The sequence below is a fragment of the Netta rufina genome (assembly GCF_964035555.1).
Source record: "Netta rufina genome assembly, chromosome: 5".
Classification (NCBI taxonomy): Eukaryota; Metazoa; Chordata; class Aves; order Anseriformes; family Anatidae; genus Netta; species Netta rufina.
In genome coordinates, this window is record NC_140128.1 from 11,910,667 (window position 1) to 11,928,821 (window position 18,155).

Below are 18,155 nucleotides of genomic sequence, written 5' to 3' on the forward strand. Positions count from 1 at the left end.
AGCCAACTTTTGGTACCAAAGATAGCACCAGTGGTGTACACACTGTGCATTTAGATTTCAGCAGAGACCGTTAAGCATTGTTTCGACCCAGCTCTCAGGGGTAGTTCCAGAATGGGTGCCAGCACTCCTCTTGCATGTCACAATGCATTTAGAAGCCCAAATGCCAAATTAGATCCCTGTTTTAAGTACCTGTGAAGGATAAACCTTCCTATCAGACACAGTAGTTCACCAACAGCCTGCTTTTTTAGGCCCCCTCCAAAAAAACCTAGTCCTGCTGCCACGCAGGTGTGTGACACATGAGCACAGTCATGTTAACACAGGAATACAAATGCAAGGTCTCTTCTGCTGATGCTGACGTGCTGCAGAGAGCGCACTTGTGATTCATTTTGGAACTGAAACCTAACCATTTATTTTTTTCTTGGCAGAAGGCTGTAGGATTTTGTAACTTACCAGGACTCTGACCAGTAACTCTTCTTTTGAAAGATACCAGAGGCTTGCGCAAACTTCCTAAAAAGCTACCGTTTCATCGGAGCTTCCAGTGCTTGGAGGTAAAAGGCTTGTTGTGCTATTCCTCCCATTATTCCTGCGCTCCACAGTACAGGTTCTCTGGAGATGCATTTGCATCTGGTCTGCTTCCTGGCTCTTAAACTTCTCCCAGAAAGCACTAGACAATAAATGCCAAGGAGAGGACAGACGTTTTTAGCAGGAGTCGCAATAACTGCACCTGGCTCACTTGGTTTCTTTACCCATGTGCTGTGCTGCTCAGAGCCTTTACCTTTTATTCTTTATTTACCCTCTATGACTATGGGACAGAAATGAGGCATATTCTGCAGCTTTGTGGCTGTTGATGACAGGCCAGGTCAAAGACTTCCAGAAGAGTGCATAAATGCTTTAGCTGGGCTTGGAAGAAGACTTTCAGCTGAGCGTATGGGTTGAGACAAGGCTGTTGCTGGAGGAAGTAATGAAGGTTTCTGGCAGTTAACATGAAGTGCAAGAGCCAGGGCTGCCACCTCTGGTCTTTGTTACAGAATTTTCTGTTGCAGGAGCACTGGTGTTGAAACCACTGGTCTCAGAGTTGTTCAGTTGTCTCAGAAAAGGAAGAAAGAGGAAAGAAATGGAGTAGGGAGAACCTGGTGGCAACACATTTCAGAGGTGTTTAGTGTCTTGTTTGAGATGTGAATGGCAAGGGCTGGTAGAGAATTGTTTCCATCAGTCTTTCATCTGTATGGGCTTCCTCGCTGGAGTATGTTCACTAGGTTTCTCTGCCCTGGATGCTATGTTAGAGAGAAGCGATTGCCCCATCTTCTGTCACTTGGCCAGTCCTGGCTTCTAAAACTAACAAAGCTGAGACAGACGGTGGGAGGCAGCACAGCAGATGATGTCAGGAAGGTTCTGTTCCCTTTTGCAATTAAAGCTTGCATTACCCTTCTTTATCTCAAGTTGAAGTGGTGGTGCAAATTGGGAGATACGAACCTCTAATAACGTGGCTGTTAGTACAGAACTCAAGGGTTTTAGTCATTTGGAAACTCTTCTTGTATATTTCTATGAAAACTGACTTGCTGGCCTAATCATACAGCCTCTCATATATATGTGTGCCTGAGTGGAAAATGCTGATTTTGTTTTCTTTACCTAGCCCCACCAGCGTGCTGCTGTTTGCAGTTCGGTCAGTTTTCCACAGCCTGTTACTGCAGCTACGAAACTAAAAAATGCTGTCTCGTAGGAGAGGCTTCTCATCTGCCCTGCTCCTGTCTGGCCTGTTCCGCTGGGGGAGGGCTAGGGAAGCTGGTGCAGGAGGTAGGAGCATGTGGGCTGGTTTCGCAGCACGAAGATAGTGGCTGATAGGCCTTGCTCCTTGCCGTGTCCTGGGTGTGCACGCAGCTTTATACTCCCCTCCCTGGTGCTAACTGCAGACTAGTCAGACATCGCCAGGAAGTCTGCAGTCTTGTGGTTGTGTGTGTGTTTTTAGAAACTCCCCTTTGGGCTCCAGATGTCCTGCTGACAGCAAGTTTCACTCCTGCCATGTCAATCGTGGATGAGAGTTTCAGAATCCCATCAGGATGCGCCCTCCTCTTTTTACCTTCCGGAATACATCACAGCTTACGCCCGGGATGCAACAGGACCTGAGCTCAGTCACTCAATGCCTCAGCTGGAGGATCAAACTTTTGCTTCAAAAAGCACTGCAGTGCTGCTGGTAGTGATTCATTCTTCACAATAATTACCGTTTGAATGAATCTTTTGCGTGGTTTAAAGGAATGTGGAGATGCATCTAGGCAGTACACTTAGCTCACTGTTTCGTGCCCAAACGTGCCCAGAGACATCTGGTAATCTGCATCAATGAGGAGCTTGCACAGGACTCGGAGTACAAGGCACATTTGGGTTTGTTTCATTGAAGTTCCTCTCTCCAAGTGGTGCTCTGTGCCTCTCCACAAGGCTGCAGTATTTACTGTGGAGTTTTTTTTTGAAGTTGATTGTGATGGCCACTCTGTTCCTTTGCGAACTATGAGACTTCTTGAATTGTTGGCAAATCAGATCTGTTATGTAGCAGTCTCCCACATTAGGATTTTTACTTTTCCTATGGCTTCGGGTCTCGTATTTGCTGCCACTGCGTTCATCATAGATGGTCTGTTTTGGCAGTGATTCAGGGCTGCGTGCACCAAAGGGAAGAGAGCTTTGAATTCCTTATACGGTCTGAGTCTGTGTTTATAAAGGTCACATAAATTAATATGTCCTGTGGTTTTTTAGACCTGCATTCATTATCTGCCGGCGTGTAATGGGACATGGCAGGAGTCCAGCAGGCTTGACAGTATGACTGGATTTATACTTGATGACTGTTGCTCTCGGAGTCCTGGGAGGGGGTGGTTTGTGGGACTATTGCTTTTGTCTTTGTCTTTGGCATTCCGAGAGCAGCTTCGTGGTCTGGTCCAAACATACAGGAGGGAAGAAGGGACGGGGGACAGCAGTCCTCTGCCTTTTCCCAGTCAGCAGTGCGGTGTGTGAAGCATGCCCCTGGCTACCTGATGCGTTTGTATTTGGGCTGCTGCCCAGCCTTCTGTCACCTCCTCTCTTGTAGAGAGTCACAGTCCTCTGGTCCCAAACTCAACTGGTCAAGTTAAAGTGGTACAGGCCTTTAACACAGTTGCTTTTTAAATCAGTTAATCCCTTTAGCTTGCATTGATAAATCACTGAATTGAGATCAACTGATCTAAATGCATGCTTAGTCAGATTAGGCGTGTTTACACTAGCAGTTTACATCAGTTTCACTAAGTCTGTGCAGTCAAACTGGTAAGGCTTTTTCTGTGCAGGTGTAGAGCTTTTGGGAAAAATAGTGATTGGATTCGCTTTCCAGGTTCAGGTTCTGTAGCGTGAAGTTAGTGCTGGATCCTCAGAAGGTTGGTGCTGAGTCTGTTTCCTGGGGGTGGCATAAGGGTTGTTTCCCTTAGGTGTGATGCTGGCTATTCAGTTCTTTTTGTAGGTCCAGGAAGGATTTGTAATCCTCATATTTGATGCATCATTGATCTTTGGCATAGCCTTTGGCTGTTGCTAGTAATAGGGAAATTAGTCTTTGCTAAATCGTTGCGTCAAAATTGTCTTTTACAATTTTCTTTGTGTTCTGCAGTGCGTGACACAAAATCCAGCACAACTGGCAGTAACGGGTCATTTGTTACTGGAAGCTTCAGCAAAGGCCACCCGTTGTAAAGTCTGGAATTTCCCTTTCACACACTTGGGAGGGGTCAGCGCTCAATTCCCCTGGTGGTGGTAGCAGTAATGGAGATGTGTCCTGCTTTGATAAATATTCTGGCAATAAACAGGCAATTTTGTGTCTGAATGCGTTAATCCTTGTACCTTTACCACAGTTTGTTAAAATGTTGTGTTTCAAGGGAATAAACACTGATAAAACAAAGTTAATTGTCCCTTTTTAATAAATAAGGAAACAAAATCTTAATTTTGCTTGTGATGCAGTTTGTAATAGCTTTGGGGAGTTAACAGCCTCAATAGTTGAACTCTTGCCTCTTTTGCATCTGTTTTTCTTCACAGGTATTTCCTTTCTGACTTGCAGTAGCAGAAAGAAACTGAAGACGTTGAAGGAAGACGCCGGCTGCCTCTTGCTCTGCAGTAACCATGCTGCAGCAATGAGATTATAGCGAGCCCTTCCTGTGTGGCCTCCATGGGTCCCACTCAACTCAGCACACAAGATCATGGGAAGAGGGTGGCAAGTGTATTTGAGATGGAGGAGGAAGGGCTTTCACTCTTCTCTGGCTCAGAGAACCCCCCTGAGCATGCAGGTATGGAAAAATTCTTATTCAGTCCACACAAGCTAAGTGAATTCCATTCTTTGAGCTGCAAAAAGAATTAACACTTAACAAAATTTTAGGGTGATTACTGCTACGCTTGAGGCAGCCAGTGTCTAAGACTAGAATCCTTTACTGGTAGTTGAAGATGACCAGGTTTATACAGCTGATAAACGTGTTGAATGCTTTGCTTATTTGACCTCCTGGAGGCAAGGTCCGTGGCAGTAAAATGGAGTTCTTTTTGTTTGCCTTATCAAAAGCTGCTGAACAACAAAGCTTTACTGTATGTGACAGTCCTACAAGGGTTAGTGATGCAATGAAGTACTAGGTTCTTGCAGATTCATATAACAGGAGAGTAGAGTTTTCCTCCACACATTCTTTTTTTCTCCTGAATGTGTGTATTCACAGTAATGAGACATAATAGGCCATGATGTTTTGAAGCTACACGGCATAAAAAAAGACAGGCACCAGAATTAAACAGAGTAATCTGCCACAAGGAATGGAAGTTAAAAGTGTATCAGGAAAGAGAACTGAAGTTTTGCAGTTACAATTGTCACTGACACACAGAATCCTATATCTTCAAACTTAAAAAATACAAAGGTTGCAAGAAAAAACATCACAAAATGTGAGAAAAATGATAAAATAGTGTATGTACTAAAGAAGGAGGACTGTAATGAGAGCCCAAGGTACCGGAGGGGGGGGTTAAGCTTGATATATCTTGATCTTTGGTTGCACAAAATGGCAATAACAAGCTGTATAACTAAAGTGGCTAGTGCTAAAACTGGAAAATAGTTTCTTTAGATGGAAGAATAAGCATATTTGTCTCAATAAAACAATCGTAAGGATGGTTATCAGGCCTTTATGTAGCTCCTTAAAGACAGTGAAGAAATCCTGTATGCACTGAACAGGTGCAACTTGTGGAAGTCATTGGGTTACTCTGCTGTCTGTCAGAAACGTGAATGGGATTCGAGCCTTCTGCAAAATTATCACACCAGTTAATGCATATGTATTAAGGGACTAAGTAATATGAGATAAATAATAGGCATTGCATAACTTGTTTGTAACTGATCGTGTGAAGAGAAGTACAGTAAATCAAGAGAGGTGAATATCAGAGACTTAACCTTTCCACTGACATTTTCCTGCTGTCCAGTCTGCAATGAGATGTGCGGGCCAAAATGAATGACCTCTAGACCTTAGTAAAGTCAATGGGATTGAAAATCAACACCAAGATACTTAAGACTGAAAACCAATATGGAGTGAAGAACACTAATAATAATTGCTGAGACTGATCTAAAACTTCCTAGCTGTTTACTATTTGGGGTACCTGAGCAGAATAGTAACCAAAGCTGAGAATAGAGAGAAGCATTAAAACCGTAAGCATGAAAATGAACCGTGCTGTTGTAAGCTTGGTGCTGATCAGGAAACACAGCAGCGTTGTCCTGCAAACCAAACCCTATAAATTGACTGCAGTATAAATGCAGTATAAAGGCTTTCCAGGCATATCTAAACTTATCTGGAGACTTATCAAGACCGTGCTGTTTGTGATCTTTATGAACATCTGTCATGGAAGGATCTATAATATCTGACAGAAGAATTATACGCACTGAGCTGTGCAGGAAGACGTGCCAGATGTCAACGTGGCTAGAATTATTGGAATGAAAACAGAGATGGCTAATAGGGAGGGAATACACAAATAACCTCAGCAAACATTTGAGTAGAATGCTTAAGAGAGACAGTGTGCTCTTAAGTGAGACAGTCTTAAAAATGTTTTCACAATGTACAGTTGGTGACAAGATTCAGATCCCTAAGAACGATGCGGGAAGAACCGGGAGCTGCTGCACAAGACCATCTAAAATGCAAGACAGTAGCGAAGGCCCAGTGTTTCAAATGGTGTAACCACGTTTAGTAAATGAACTGTCAATGTGGAAATGCTTTAGTTGTAGGAGTCAGGAGGAGGTGTCTTGAAAAAGAAATTATGGCTGTGGGGTTCCAAAGGTTCCCAGAGCTCATGCAGTGCTTGTCTGCTCCTTGCCGCTAACTCCATGAAGCTGGCGTTTTCTATCTTGAAGGTTTCCCCAGGTGTTCTAGTTATGGGGATTGCCTACTCAGTCTGTTTTGTTTGTAGTGCCGCAGTTTAGGTACTGTTTCTCTGTGACTGTTTGACTGCCGAACCATTTTACTTTACCTTTGTGTATGAGAATGGCAGAGAATAGAAGTTAGAACACTGAAGGTGAATTTTAAAAAAAAGAAAAAAAAATATTTTCTGTGCAATTTTGGATTTCCACTCAGATTTTTTGTCACAATTTCTTACGTGGCTTAGTGTCATTCCTGCTGATGGGAAGTGCAGAAGAATGTCTGACCTGAACCAGTTTTCTCTCTGCCTGTTTTTAAGTGGATCAAACGCAAAGCTATATCTGCTTATACATTTAGCATGAAACTGTTTGGATTATGTCAGTATTTGACTTGTTTTAGAAGATATACTTGCCCAGAAGGAAAGGCTGTGGAATGGAGGACTTGATCTTTTCATCCATATGTTTGGGAGGTAGTGGGTTTGAATGAGGATATCAGTAACTGTGAGGAATGGGACAGTCAGTTGCAAACGCCATGTGTGATTTTTTTTTTTCTTCTTGATGCTGTTCTCGATAGAAAATCCCCCCTTGAAGCGGAAGAAGGGCCCAGCCCCAAAGATGCTGGGAAATGAAGTGTGCAGCGTGTGTGGCGACAAGGCTTCAGGCTTCCACTACAACGTGCTGAGCTGCGAAGGCTGCAAGGGCTTCTTCCGCCGCAGCGTCATCAAGGGTGCCCAGTACGTCTGCAAGAACGGCGGCAAGTGTGAGATGGACATGTACATGCGCCGCAAGTGCCAGGAGTGCCGGCTGCGCAAGTGCCAGGAGGCGGGCATGCGGGAGCAGTGTGAGTGCACCCAGGGGTGCTGCTGGGCGCACCGTGGTGCTGTGGGAGTGGGCTGGGGGCCAACGGGTGGCGTAATAAGGAGGTGGTGTGAGTGCTGGGGGGTTGCTCAGCATGCTGGATTGTATTTGGGAAGTCACTGAGGGCTTAGTCGGCGTTACGTGGAGAGGTGTCTGTTGGTGAAACAATGCTGATGTGCTGATGAGCCCCGCTTTGTTTCCTGAACACACTGTTTGGTAAGAATTCATGGAGAATGGCATCAAGGGAAAGACTCACAACTAAGATTTACACATTCTTCAGTATGTTGTCGACTGTCACAGTAAACTTGGGCTTCTGTCTGGCTCGTGGTCTGCACTGTGAGGTTTGTCACTGTGCTCTTTGAATGCCAGAAGGCGTTTTCCCTATGCGCCTTGTGACAGAAGTCAAGGGCAGCACCAGAGTGCTGCAGCTGTGTTTGTGCAGACCCAACCTTGTTGAGGCCTTTAGCGAGCTCAGTTATTTTTCTCACAGGAGTCATTAGGCTGCTATTTGCTGAATATTCAAGAGTACTCCTGCTTGCATATCAGGAACAGCAATCCTCTGCCATGGCACCTAGATTTCATCCTTCTGGCCAAGACTGGCCAAATGAGTGCTCAGTTAATTCTGTGTGAAGTCTCCTTTTCTGACATCCAGTACTCAGAGCAGTGAGGAACGCAAAGTATTTCAGAAACATCTTCAAAATACATTTGTGCAATAAGAATAAGCCCCGTTAACTTGCAGCAAGGAAATGTGCTTTTCATTTTTTTCAAGTTGAAACACAGCACGCCTAACATATGTAATCTATATCTTTGCCACAGTGGTTTGCTTCAGCTCTATATATACTGCCTTTGCACCATTTCCCCTTGCTTTTGAGAGCTACAAAACAGATGTATTTGAAAAGTGATGTAGTGAGGCTGTCTGTCCACTGTGTTACTCTTTGGTTGCAGGTAGATATTAGAGAGCCTCTACATGGTTTGCTGTTTACTTGTTGTCTTATGGTGAGGACAGAGGATATGCTTCAGCTCAGAGAAATTATGCCAAGAGGAATCTTTGGGTTGCTATTATCAACTGCTTGGCAATTCTTGTCAACACGAATCCTCACTGGAAATTTGCCTTGCTAATCTTGACAAAAACGGAGTGTTTTTTTTTCCAACTGTTTCACTTGGAAGGTCATTTCAGAACTTCCCTCTAATTGATGGAAACATTCTTCTAATTCTCAGACTGAAGTTATTCACAGACTATTTATCTTTCTTGTAACAGTGTGCACCATGAGGTTAAATATCATCTTAATAGAAAACTGAGTAACTCAGATAATTTTGAATTTAGCATGGTGTAGGAGCTTTAACATAGGCAGTTTTCAGGGTTCTCCAATATTTAGTAACTTGTAACTTGGATGTAAATTCTTCATGCATCTGAGACCTAAGATTGCAATTGCCTGAATCAATGACTTCCCTTTTCAAACTCCTACTGTGACTGGCATTCTCCAATCTTGCAGGTCACCTTTAATATGGCTACTGGATTGAATGCCTTTGCCGTTAGAATTCTGGTTTGCGCATGCATGCATGTGCACCCTTGCTGTTGGAAGTTTGGGATAAAGGTTCATCTCAGCTTGAATGTTATATGTTCTTTGGCTTTCCTTCCAATCCTGTGTGTTGTGCCCCTCAGAACACATTTTCATAATAGCCGTCTACTTCTTGCCTTCATGTTTAATGCAATTCTTCTGAGAAGTGCAAGTGTATACTTGTTCTGCTTTGGGAACTGCCTTCTTGGGGAGCACCTATGTTTCCTTGTTACCGCTACATAAAAAATGGCCAAAGGCTTTTTCAGCACCTCTTAAATTCTTTTTTGCAAGGTCGAGCTTTTTTTCCTCTGTTTTTGAAGTTTAATTTCCAGTCAATCCATTTTCTGCGTTTTGTTCATTGATCAGTAGCTCATGGGGGTGACCTTCTTGAAGATAATCCCTGAATCCAAGTATGTCTGATAGTCTCCTTTTGCTTGGATACAGCTTGCAGATAGTTTTTACAGCTTTGACCTAAAGACACAACCAACCTTACCTGTGTTCAAACCAGTAAGTTCTTCAGTTAACTTAGTTACAGGCCTCGAACAGGTCTTTCTATTTAAATTAACTAATGAACCGTTGATTCAGTAGGATATTTCATAACACATGCCTCTGGCTTGTTTTATTCCCCACGTTAAATCTAAATGGCATCACCCTTTGAGTTCATGACTGAAGAAGGCTTCCAGCCCTGCTCCAGAAAGACTTGCATTCCTCCTCAGCAGGATTTATGTAAAGCTGTCCTTTAATTACTCATCTTGCTGCATGTTACTGCTCTACAGTCTGCTGCAGATGGGCTATGTAGAGAATTGTCCTTTCATGCTCGATCTCCATCCAGTACTGACTTTGACGTCTTAAGAGGAAGATGAAATGCCACAAACTCTTAATTTAGCAATGTGAGGAAAAGACAAAACAACAGGATAATATAACAATATAATGGACACATCATGACATGGAGAAATCACCTCTTGGAATATGTTACAATATGATATTCTGGGGAATCGCTCAAGGGGAAAAGCCACTGATGTGTTTCTGACTTCTGCAGGGCAGCACGAAGGGAGCTTCATGTGTTCACTGTCCTTTGTGAATGTTTTGCAGTGCAGTATGATTAAAAGAAAAGCAATGGAACAACTTAAAGTGGAAAAAAGAGGGAGAAACAAATTATAGGTATCACTGCCTGCTGTCTATATTATGTACACTCTGATAAGCCAGATGCAAGCAGCTGTAATCTCTGCCTCTCCATCCACTGCATGCTACCCTCTGTGCAGTTTTTGGCATTCCCCTGTGTCAAGGTTGATCTCTGGCCATTTCTATTTTAGATGTTCTGTCTGAAGAGCAAATCCGGCTGAAGAAGCTGAAGAAACAGGAGGACGATCAGGCTCGGACAGTCGTGGTGCGTCCAAACCCTCCACACCCACCAAGCCCTTCCCACAAACTGACGCCAGAACAGTTAAGCATGATAGAGAAGCTCGTGGCCGCTCAGCAGCAGTGCAACCAGCGCTCGTTCACAGACAGGCTCAAAGTGACGGTAATAACTCTTACCAGTGGAACCGTGATAAGAAAAAGTGGAAGTGGGGGGAGTTGAGGTTGTGGGTGAAGCATTTTGGGGGAATTTAAATGTTTGAGGCATTGTATCTGTGGGCTAACATTCTGTGAATAGCAAAGGCTAATAGTCCAATGTGTCTCTTTTTCTCTGTTCACTTTATCTTCTCATCCTTCTGCTCTCTCTCCATCTTTCACATATACACACTGTCTCTTTCCATCCCCACAGCCATGGCCCCAAGTTCCTGACCCTAATAACCGTGAAGCGAGGCAGCAGCGTTTTGCTCACTTTACAGAACTTGCAATTATCTCTGTGCAAGAGATTGTGGACTTTGCCAAGCAACTGCCCGGCTTCCTGGAGCTCACCAGGGAAGATCAGATCGCTTTATTGAAGACATCTACGATAGAGGTGAGAGTTTGGCTCCACCACAATGCGTAGTAGAAGAGAAGAAAGAGTTTGGAGCACCCACATGCAGAACTGATTTTACACCCTAGATTGAAAGACCTATTTAACAGCTATGGGGCTGTTACTGCAGTGCCAGGCTCTCCTGGCAAAGGGCCATGGAGGAGAATGAGGCGAGAGCCTTGGTAGTGGAAAGCAAGTAATTCCCTTCCCAGAAGGAAACAGTGCAAAGGATGCAGTAGAATTTACACTGGAATTTTGAAGCACTCTTGGAGAAGTGTAGTTTTTATATATATTTTTCCCTTTGGTGATGCTCTAACCATCATTAAATTATCAATGTTGCAATGTTCTTTCTTGTATTCAAGTCAAGTGTATCTATCCCTGATCTCTGGTTTCAGGTGATGTTATTGGAGACGTCTCGACGCTACAATCCAGAGATTGAGAGCATCACTTTTCTTAAGGACCTGAGCTATAATCGGGATGACTTCGCCAAAGCAGGTGGTGCATTAGACAGGTGTTTCTTCCTTCTCTGTCTTGTGTTGTTTCATCTTTTCCTTTTCAATATGAGCTGGTGGAAATGGTATCTGGGGCCTTGGACTTAGGTGGGGAGTTTAGAACAGGGCTAGACCAATGTCCCCACAAACGTTCTTTGCTTTTAACATGTGATATTGCTTCAGTTAATGTCTTTTTTTTTAGGTGTGAACTTGCTTTGGAAAATTCGGACACTTACAGCGTGACAGTCTTGCTGTGTGGATGTCTGCAGTCTTGTAGCATGCACTCGAGCTTAGCCCTGTTTGCTGGGGGAACCAAGGTTGAGTTCACTTTCTGGGGTACCCCACTTCTGGTGTGGATGCTCCCCTTAGCTCACTGTGTGAGGGTGGCATGCACCTAGGGCTGGCAGCTGGTGCAAACTTACTGGTAAAGAGCTGACATGGATGTGTTCTTAGGGCTCTATCAGATCACAGCAAATCAAACCCCAGACTTTTCCCCTTTGCACTGTATCACTTGGCAATGTAGAGCCTTGCTTTGAGTGATGACGTTAGTGTGAGTATGTTCAAGTTGTTATGAAGTCTATAATGTGTGTTGGAGATCCCTGCAGAATGCTGCAGACGTGTCACTGGCTTGGTATGTGATGATCAGCGGTGACGTGACTTCTGAATTGTGTTTTTCCAGGAGCATTGAATATTTGTGATTTCAAATTAAGTGAAAGGAAGTGCGTATCTTCAGCATTTCTGAAAAGGAGATTTTGGCTGTTCTTCATGTGATTTTTGGGGTTTCTTGTGTAGCTACTTAACATCTTGTATTCAAGGTGTCCTTCATTACTTTCCCATCCTTGTATAGCCAGGAATTCCTGATAGTGGCCCTTCTCAGCAGTTTAATCTCACTCAGTGATACGACTCTTGCTTGGTAAGGTTTTCTAAGCCTTACCATGCACATGGTTTGCTGAGAGACCATATGAAATAGGGGAGCAGTGTCAGGTTGTCCAAGTTCTCTTGCAGTGTCAGTAAGGACTAGTCTAGAAGAGTTAGGCCTCAGCCCTTTAAGTCTTACTGTCATGGTTTCTGTTCAGAACTGTCTTTGGTCTTGCTCACTGGTAATTGAATTGTAGGGTGGCTTTTCAGGTACGTGCTGTTCTTCCTTCTCTCCTCCACTTCTCATCATCTTGCCCTGCCAGGTGATGCTTTCATTGCGTGACTCAAAGGCTCATTGCAAACCATGGATTCTTTGTACCTTGCATGGGCCAAGTTCAGGGTGCTCCAGCCCTCCAGGCCCCTGATGGCCTTCTAGGAGCTTACTGCCTCAGCATGCCACCTAACTTCACTTTGAAGTTGTGATGCTGTTTCTCATAACAAGGGTTCAGAACTCTAGGGAGCTGAACTTTTTTTTCTTTTTTTTTTTTTCCAGGTTTTAATAAACACTATTGTTCCTTGATGCTCTCACTGTTAGCCTTTTCTTCAGATTATTAGGAAGGCAAAAAGCAGGCAGCCAGAGAGGTTTCCTCCATCTTGCTCTTCTTTGCTCTGATGCAGTTGTACTACAGGAAATGAGAAACTTAGATGCTATTTTGGGCTTTAAGATTTTAGCGTGTTTGTGTAGCATGTAGCACATGGAGACTTGATGTGACGGTGTCCTCTGTGTTGTGACAGAAGTATCATTGCACTTCTGCCAGGCTGTGTTTATTGAAAAAATCATAGAGTGGTTTGGATTGGAAGATAATTTAAAGATCATCTGGTTCCAACCCCTCTGCCATGGACAGGAAGATCTTCTGCTAGACCAGGTTGGTCAAAGCCCCGTCCAACCTGGCCTTGAACGCTTCCAGAGATGGAGCAAGGTGATAGAAAGCTATCCTATCAGGCTCCTCCTCATCTCTCACTTTGAAATGAATTGAAATGGTTCAGACCTCTTGGAACTGTATTTCTTTCTTTTTTTTTTGGCTCAGAACGACTACAGATGAATCAGCAGCATGGGATGAAAGCTTCTGTGGAAGCAGGAAGGCTGCCAGGCTTGAAAGAGATGGTGGTTTGAGAGTGGAAAGTGTAGATTTTGTGATTGTGGGTTTCTGCCTTTGTGATGGATTTACCTGAGAACTGATGACGTTTTTCTTTAGATATAGATATTGCCTACTAATGTGTTGAGGGACACATAAGGCTCAAGGAAACTAAGAAGTTAAGGTTAGGGCCTGACTCCTCACCTGCTGTTGTTGGTGTTCACTGGTGGTACAATGTGAAGGGTGTTTTCAACCATACTTGGGATATAATATAAGGGTATTTGCCTGCCTACCTGCCTTCCCTGCTCCCTGGCATACTGAGTGTGTTTCTGACAGCTTATCCTGTAAGAGGGAGAGGGAGATAGAGGAGATAGTTGCCATTGTTGACACTTACCCTCTTCTTTTTGTTGTAGGTCTGCAGTTTGAGTTCATTAACCCCATCTTTGAATTCTCAAAGGGAATGAATGAGCTACAACTCAACGATGCTGAATATGCACTTTTAATCGCCATCAACATTTTCTCTGCAGGTAAAATGCCAGGCAGGTCTGAAAGCCTGCAGCACTAAGTTGCAGGGTAAAGAAAATAGAATTAAGGAAGGTAATGAACAGCAGAGGAGTAATAGAGGGTCTTGTGATAAAGCAGTGTTATTTCTGCTGAGGGTATTCATTATACACCGAATCTTCCAGTGCTACCTCCAGACAAAATCAGATTCCCTGCTGATGAAAAAGCATATAGCAAAATCGGCCAATATTAATCTTCCTCATTTAGAAATTGCTATTTTACTGTCCCCTTAAGGTGCTTGGCAGGTCTCTGGTTTGAGGCAGGTCGCGCTGCATGAGCGACATCTAGTGGTCAAGTAAAGATGCTCTTGATCAGAGACCAGTATAACTCTGGGTCAGGAAAGGGCTCTGCAAAGAAATCGCCTCTACTCTTTGCTTCTGTTTTCTGACTTGTAACCTGTAAGATCAAAATTATGTCTTTGTTCCTGTTATCGGACTTTCTCATCTGCTGGAGAAACTCTGCCATTCCCTTTTAATAACTGCAGCTTCTCATCTTCACTGGGACTGAAACGTGATGCCAGAATCACAGAATTTCACAGAATTTTTCTAGGTTGGAAGAGACCTCAAGGTCATCGAGTCCAACCTCCAACCTAACGCTAACAGCCCTCCACTAAACCATATCCCTAAGCTCTACATCTAAACGTCTTTTGAAGACTTCCAGGGATGGTGACTCCACCACTTCCCTGGGCAGCCTGTTCCAGTGCCTCACAACCCTTTCAGTGAAGAAGTTCTTCCTAACATCTAACCTAAAACTCCCCTGGCTCAACTTAAGCCCATTCCCCCTCGTCCTGTCACCAGGCACGTGGGAGAACAGGCCAACCCCCACCTCGCTACAGCCTCCCTTGAGGTACCTAAAAAGAGCGATAAGGTCACCCCTGAGCCTCCTCTTCTCCAGGCTGAACAAGCCCAGCTCCCTCAGCCGCTCCTCGTAGGACTTGTTCTCCAGGCCCCTCACCAAACACATCTATGCCAAACACATCTATTTAGTGGTGTTTGGTCTCTGTAACCTTTCACCTTTAGAGGAGTCAGATCTGACTCCCCATGTGCATTAGGTATGATTGAGAAGGAACAGTAACAGAAAACTGGCACAGCTGCTGCAGTCATGGATGACTCCCAGCTGTGCTGGGTGAATTCTCGATGAGGTTTTGGGGAGAAACCATACTACAGTTAGGGTCAAGTCCAGTGATGCTGCCTGTAGCAACCTGCTTACTTCTAACCTGCTTTTTGGCAGACCGACCGAATGTGCAGGACCAGTCCCTGGTGGAGAGACTGCAGCACACCTATGTGGAAGCCCTTCATTCTTACATCTGCATCAACAGACCAAACGTAAGTGTCTCACCAACGTCCTTGGTGATGATGCAAACTGATTGTGGGTTTATGCAGGCACAGTCCCTGCAGTGATGTCTGTAGCAGATCTGTTACTGCCTGTACTCTCATGCTGTTCCCCTCTGTGGCTGTGTGGTGGCAGCCGTAAATGGAGGATTTGTGAGCTGTCACAGCCTGCTGTCCTGTATCATGTTCCATAGTTAGCAAGCATGTTTTGGGACACGGTGTAGTATTTGTGTTCCTCTACACTGCCGCATGCTGGAGGATGCCAGTTCTAGAGGAAATTGGAATTGTGTTTACAATGCATCATCTGTTTGTTTTTTTTTTTTTTTTTTTTTCTTTTTAAAGTTTTAGTCTGTATTTACTAACAGCTGCCAATTCCTCTGACCCTGCAGGACCACCTGATGTTTCCACGGATGTTAATGAAGCTGGTCAGTCTTCGGACACTAAGTAACGTCCACTCTGAACAGGTGTTTGCCCTTCGGCTGCAGGACAAGAAACTCCCTCCCCTGCTCTCAGAAATCTGGGATGTGCATGAGTGACTGCATGCTCCCAGGGCACTGATATGCCGACATAACGCCATGTCCCAGCCTTTGCTAACAAGAAGCCAGCCTCCCCTCTCCAAAGCACTGAACTCTGGGCTAGGCAGTGCAGGGAGTGATGAGCCTGGGGTTGCAGTGTTATCACGAGATTATGCAGGAGGCAGCTGGGGTAGATCAGATGGGGGGGTTGGTTTTGATGTAGTGCCCATGCCCCAAATGAGTAGCATGAAACATCTGAAAACGGTAGAAATGAAGACCCTCCCCACGCACATACACCTCTTTCTTCAGAGTCTCTTTCTCTTTTCTAAGCATGTCCTGGGGATTGGCCCATTGATCCTTTCCTCTCTTGTTGATTATGAAAATGAATTTGCAGGAACTTGCCAAACCATCTCTGTTGAGAGTAACCCAGCTCAAAAGGCTTCTGCAGGGTCCCCAGTGTACCTGGATCTGAGGAGCTCAGGGAAGTCAATGTGGATGTTCTAGGGGTTTCACTGGGTTTCCGATAAATAAAATCTCTTGTACGTACTGCCCTTTACAAAGATTCCAAGAGAAGTAGCTGTTATTTCTTTATTATGAGACTTCATCTCTAGAGTTGCCCCTTTCATTCTGACCCTTCTTTGGAAAGAGGATTCCTCTAATGTGTGATGCCCTTTGTCTAACAGGGAGGTCCTCTGGGTAGGGAACATTTGTACATCAGGAAGACGTCAGGCATAAAGCAGTGGACTTTTTTTAACATAATATATTGCAATTTTATCTCATGATGGTTCTCAAACAGTTTACCTTTGATTTGCTAACACCTGGAAAACTTTAGTTCAAAATAAATCAGGGCATAGATTTTGATCTTTAGGAGTGGAAGAGAAGAGAGGAAGGTGGGAAGGACTGGTACCTAGACAAGGTAGGTGTGGTGGAAGGATCTCAGAAACTTCCAAGAATTTGGAGCATGTGGCATGTGTTCCAAGGTGAGTGTGAAGATGTATTTGCCAAGGAGAAGAGGACATGCTGCATTTAGTGAAATATGTGGGCATTGCGTAAGCTATGGGCTGCACAACTCAGATCGTGGGTTGCAGGAACATTGAGTGTTACCAGATCCGCTTGCATCTTCTTCCTTATGCCAAAGTCTTTCCAAGGTACTTGCTCAAGGTTCTAGTGATTGTCATGGGATATGGAGGTTCCTGCTGTGTGAGGAGTGCCAACTGCTTTAGAAGGACACTTGGGTCTTGTATCTTTTTTCGCTTTGGGCACAGTGAGATCCACGCTGGATTTATGCCCTACATTCTTAAGTATCCACATCCTCAAGTATTCTAGGATTTACAGCAATATTTTGTCTGACAGAAGAGAAATACACTGTTCCAAAACCTGTTCCTTATTTTCCAAGAAATAACATCTTATGGCAGATCTCAGAGATGTAACCTGAAGTATCCTGGTAGCTTAGTCTCATGAGCCTTCTCTGTCATAGGGGTCTGTTTGCTTGCCCGGTGAGCATCCCAAGAGCCTAGGTTCACAATGGCTCGTTGTTTTTTGTTTGTTTGTTTGTTTTTTGGCTGTGTATCTGAGCGCTATGCCCGTGGTGAGGGTATTGTGTCCATTTTGCACTTGAGGTTGGTCCCCTGCCACTGGCCTTCACTCTGCACCTTTGTAAAGCACTTGTAACAATCTGTAAAATAATCTGTTGTTTTTTATAACTCATTGCAATTGCAAAAATTCTTGTTAAAATCTGTATTTTTAACTAATCTGTTTGAGAAATGTTAATGTTTATATAAAAGAATAAAGCCTAATACGGGATTTTGGCGTTCTCTGTTGTTCCTTCATTAGACTGGAGGAAGGCGGAATGTTTTTGATGTAACAAACTCTAAATTTATAAGAAAGTGAGAATATAGGTTGGGGAGAAGCAGGAAATAGCAAAATAAAAATAACAGCGCAAACCCAGGCAGTTTCCTTTAACCTCTAGTGTGAGATTTTAGCCCACAATGTACCCTTTGTGCTGTAGCTGGCAAATGAGTGAATTTAAGCAAATGTTGTGAGGCTATTGATTATCCATACGTATTTTACCTTAATTTGAGCTACACTCAGAATTTGAGCCTTTTATTCCACGTGCTCCACTCCACTTTCTGCATAGCCAAGCTCAACAAAATTGAAATATGGGTCCTAACTATTAACTAGCCACAGGAGACTCAGCAGGGTGTGAGGTGGGGCGTAATGAGCAGACCTCAAGAGCTCAAGCCAGCCCTGCATGGATTAGAGGACAGCTGGGCCCTGCTGCAAGGATTTGCTGACAAACGAGGCTGTCAACAGCCAGAAGAGGCAATGGCAGTGAAGCCGCTGCCCAGTAACAGGCACTGCTTTGAAGCTGCAGCTTGAGCAGCTATCTGCCATCTCATTTTTTATTAATCTGAAGATAAAAGCTGCATAGAAGCATGAAGGATTTTCAAGTTACAACCAGTAATGCTGCTGTTGATGGCAGCTGTGAAAACAGTGAATTTCCTTGACTCTGGCTTCTCTATGCTTTTGTGCAGGATCCTGTA

General features: G+C 44.1%; 1 protein-coding gene across 5 annotated transcripts in view; it reads left to right on the plus strand.

Annotated features, from left to right (window-relative positions):
* NR1H3 (nuclear receptor subfamily 1 group H member 3) overlaps nt 1-17,415 on the plus strand; it is a 30,309-nt gene extending 12,894 nt beyond the window's left edge. For 4 of the 5 annotated variants that reach the window (XM_084287846.1, XM_084287847.1, XM_084287848.1 and 1 more), the window contains exons 2-9: nt 4,036-4,283; nt 6,936-7,202; nt 10,092-10,300; nt 10,544-10,723; nt 11,116-11,215; nt 13,619-13,732; nt 14,997-15,091; nt 15,487-17,415. In XM_084287846.1, coding sequence (XP_084143972.1) covers nt 4,166-4,283; nt 6,936-7,202; nt 10,092-10,300; nt 10,544-10,723; nt 11,116-11,215; nt 13,619-13,732; nt 14,997-15,091; nt 15,487-15,633 — 1,230 coding nt within the window. In that variant the 5' untranslated portion in view covers nt 4,036-4,165 and the 3' untranslated portion in view covers nt 15,634-17,415. The remainder of the gene's footprint in view (nt 1-4,035; nt 4,284-6,935; nt 7,203-10,091; nt 10,301-10,543; nt 10,724-11,115; nt 11,216-13,618; nt 13,733-14,996; nt 15,092-15,486) is intronic. The other variant, XM_084287850.1, reaches the window with a different exon arrangement.
* The last annotated feature ends 740 nt before the right edge of the window (nt 17,416-18,155 follow it).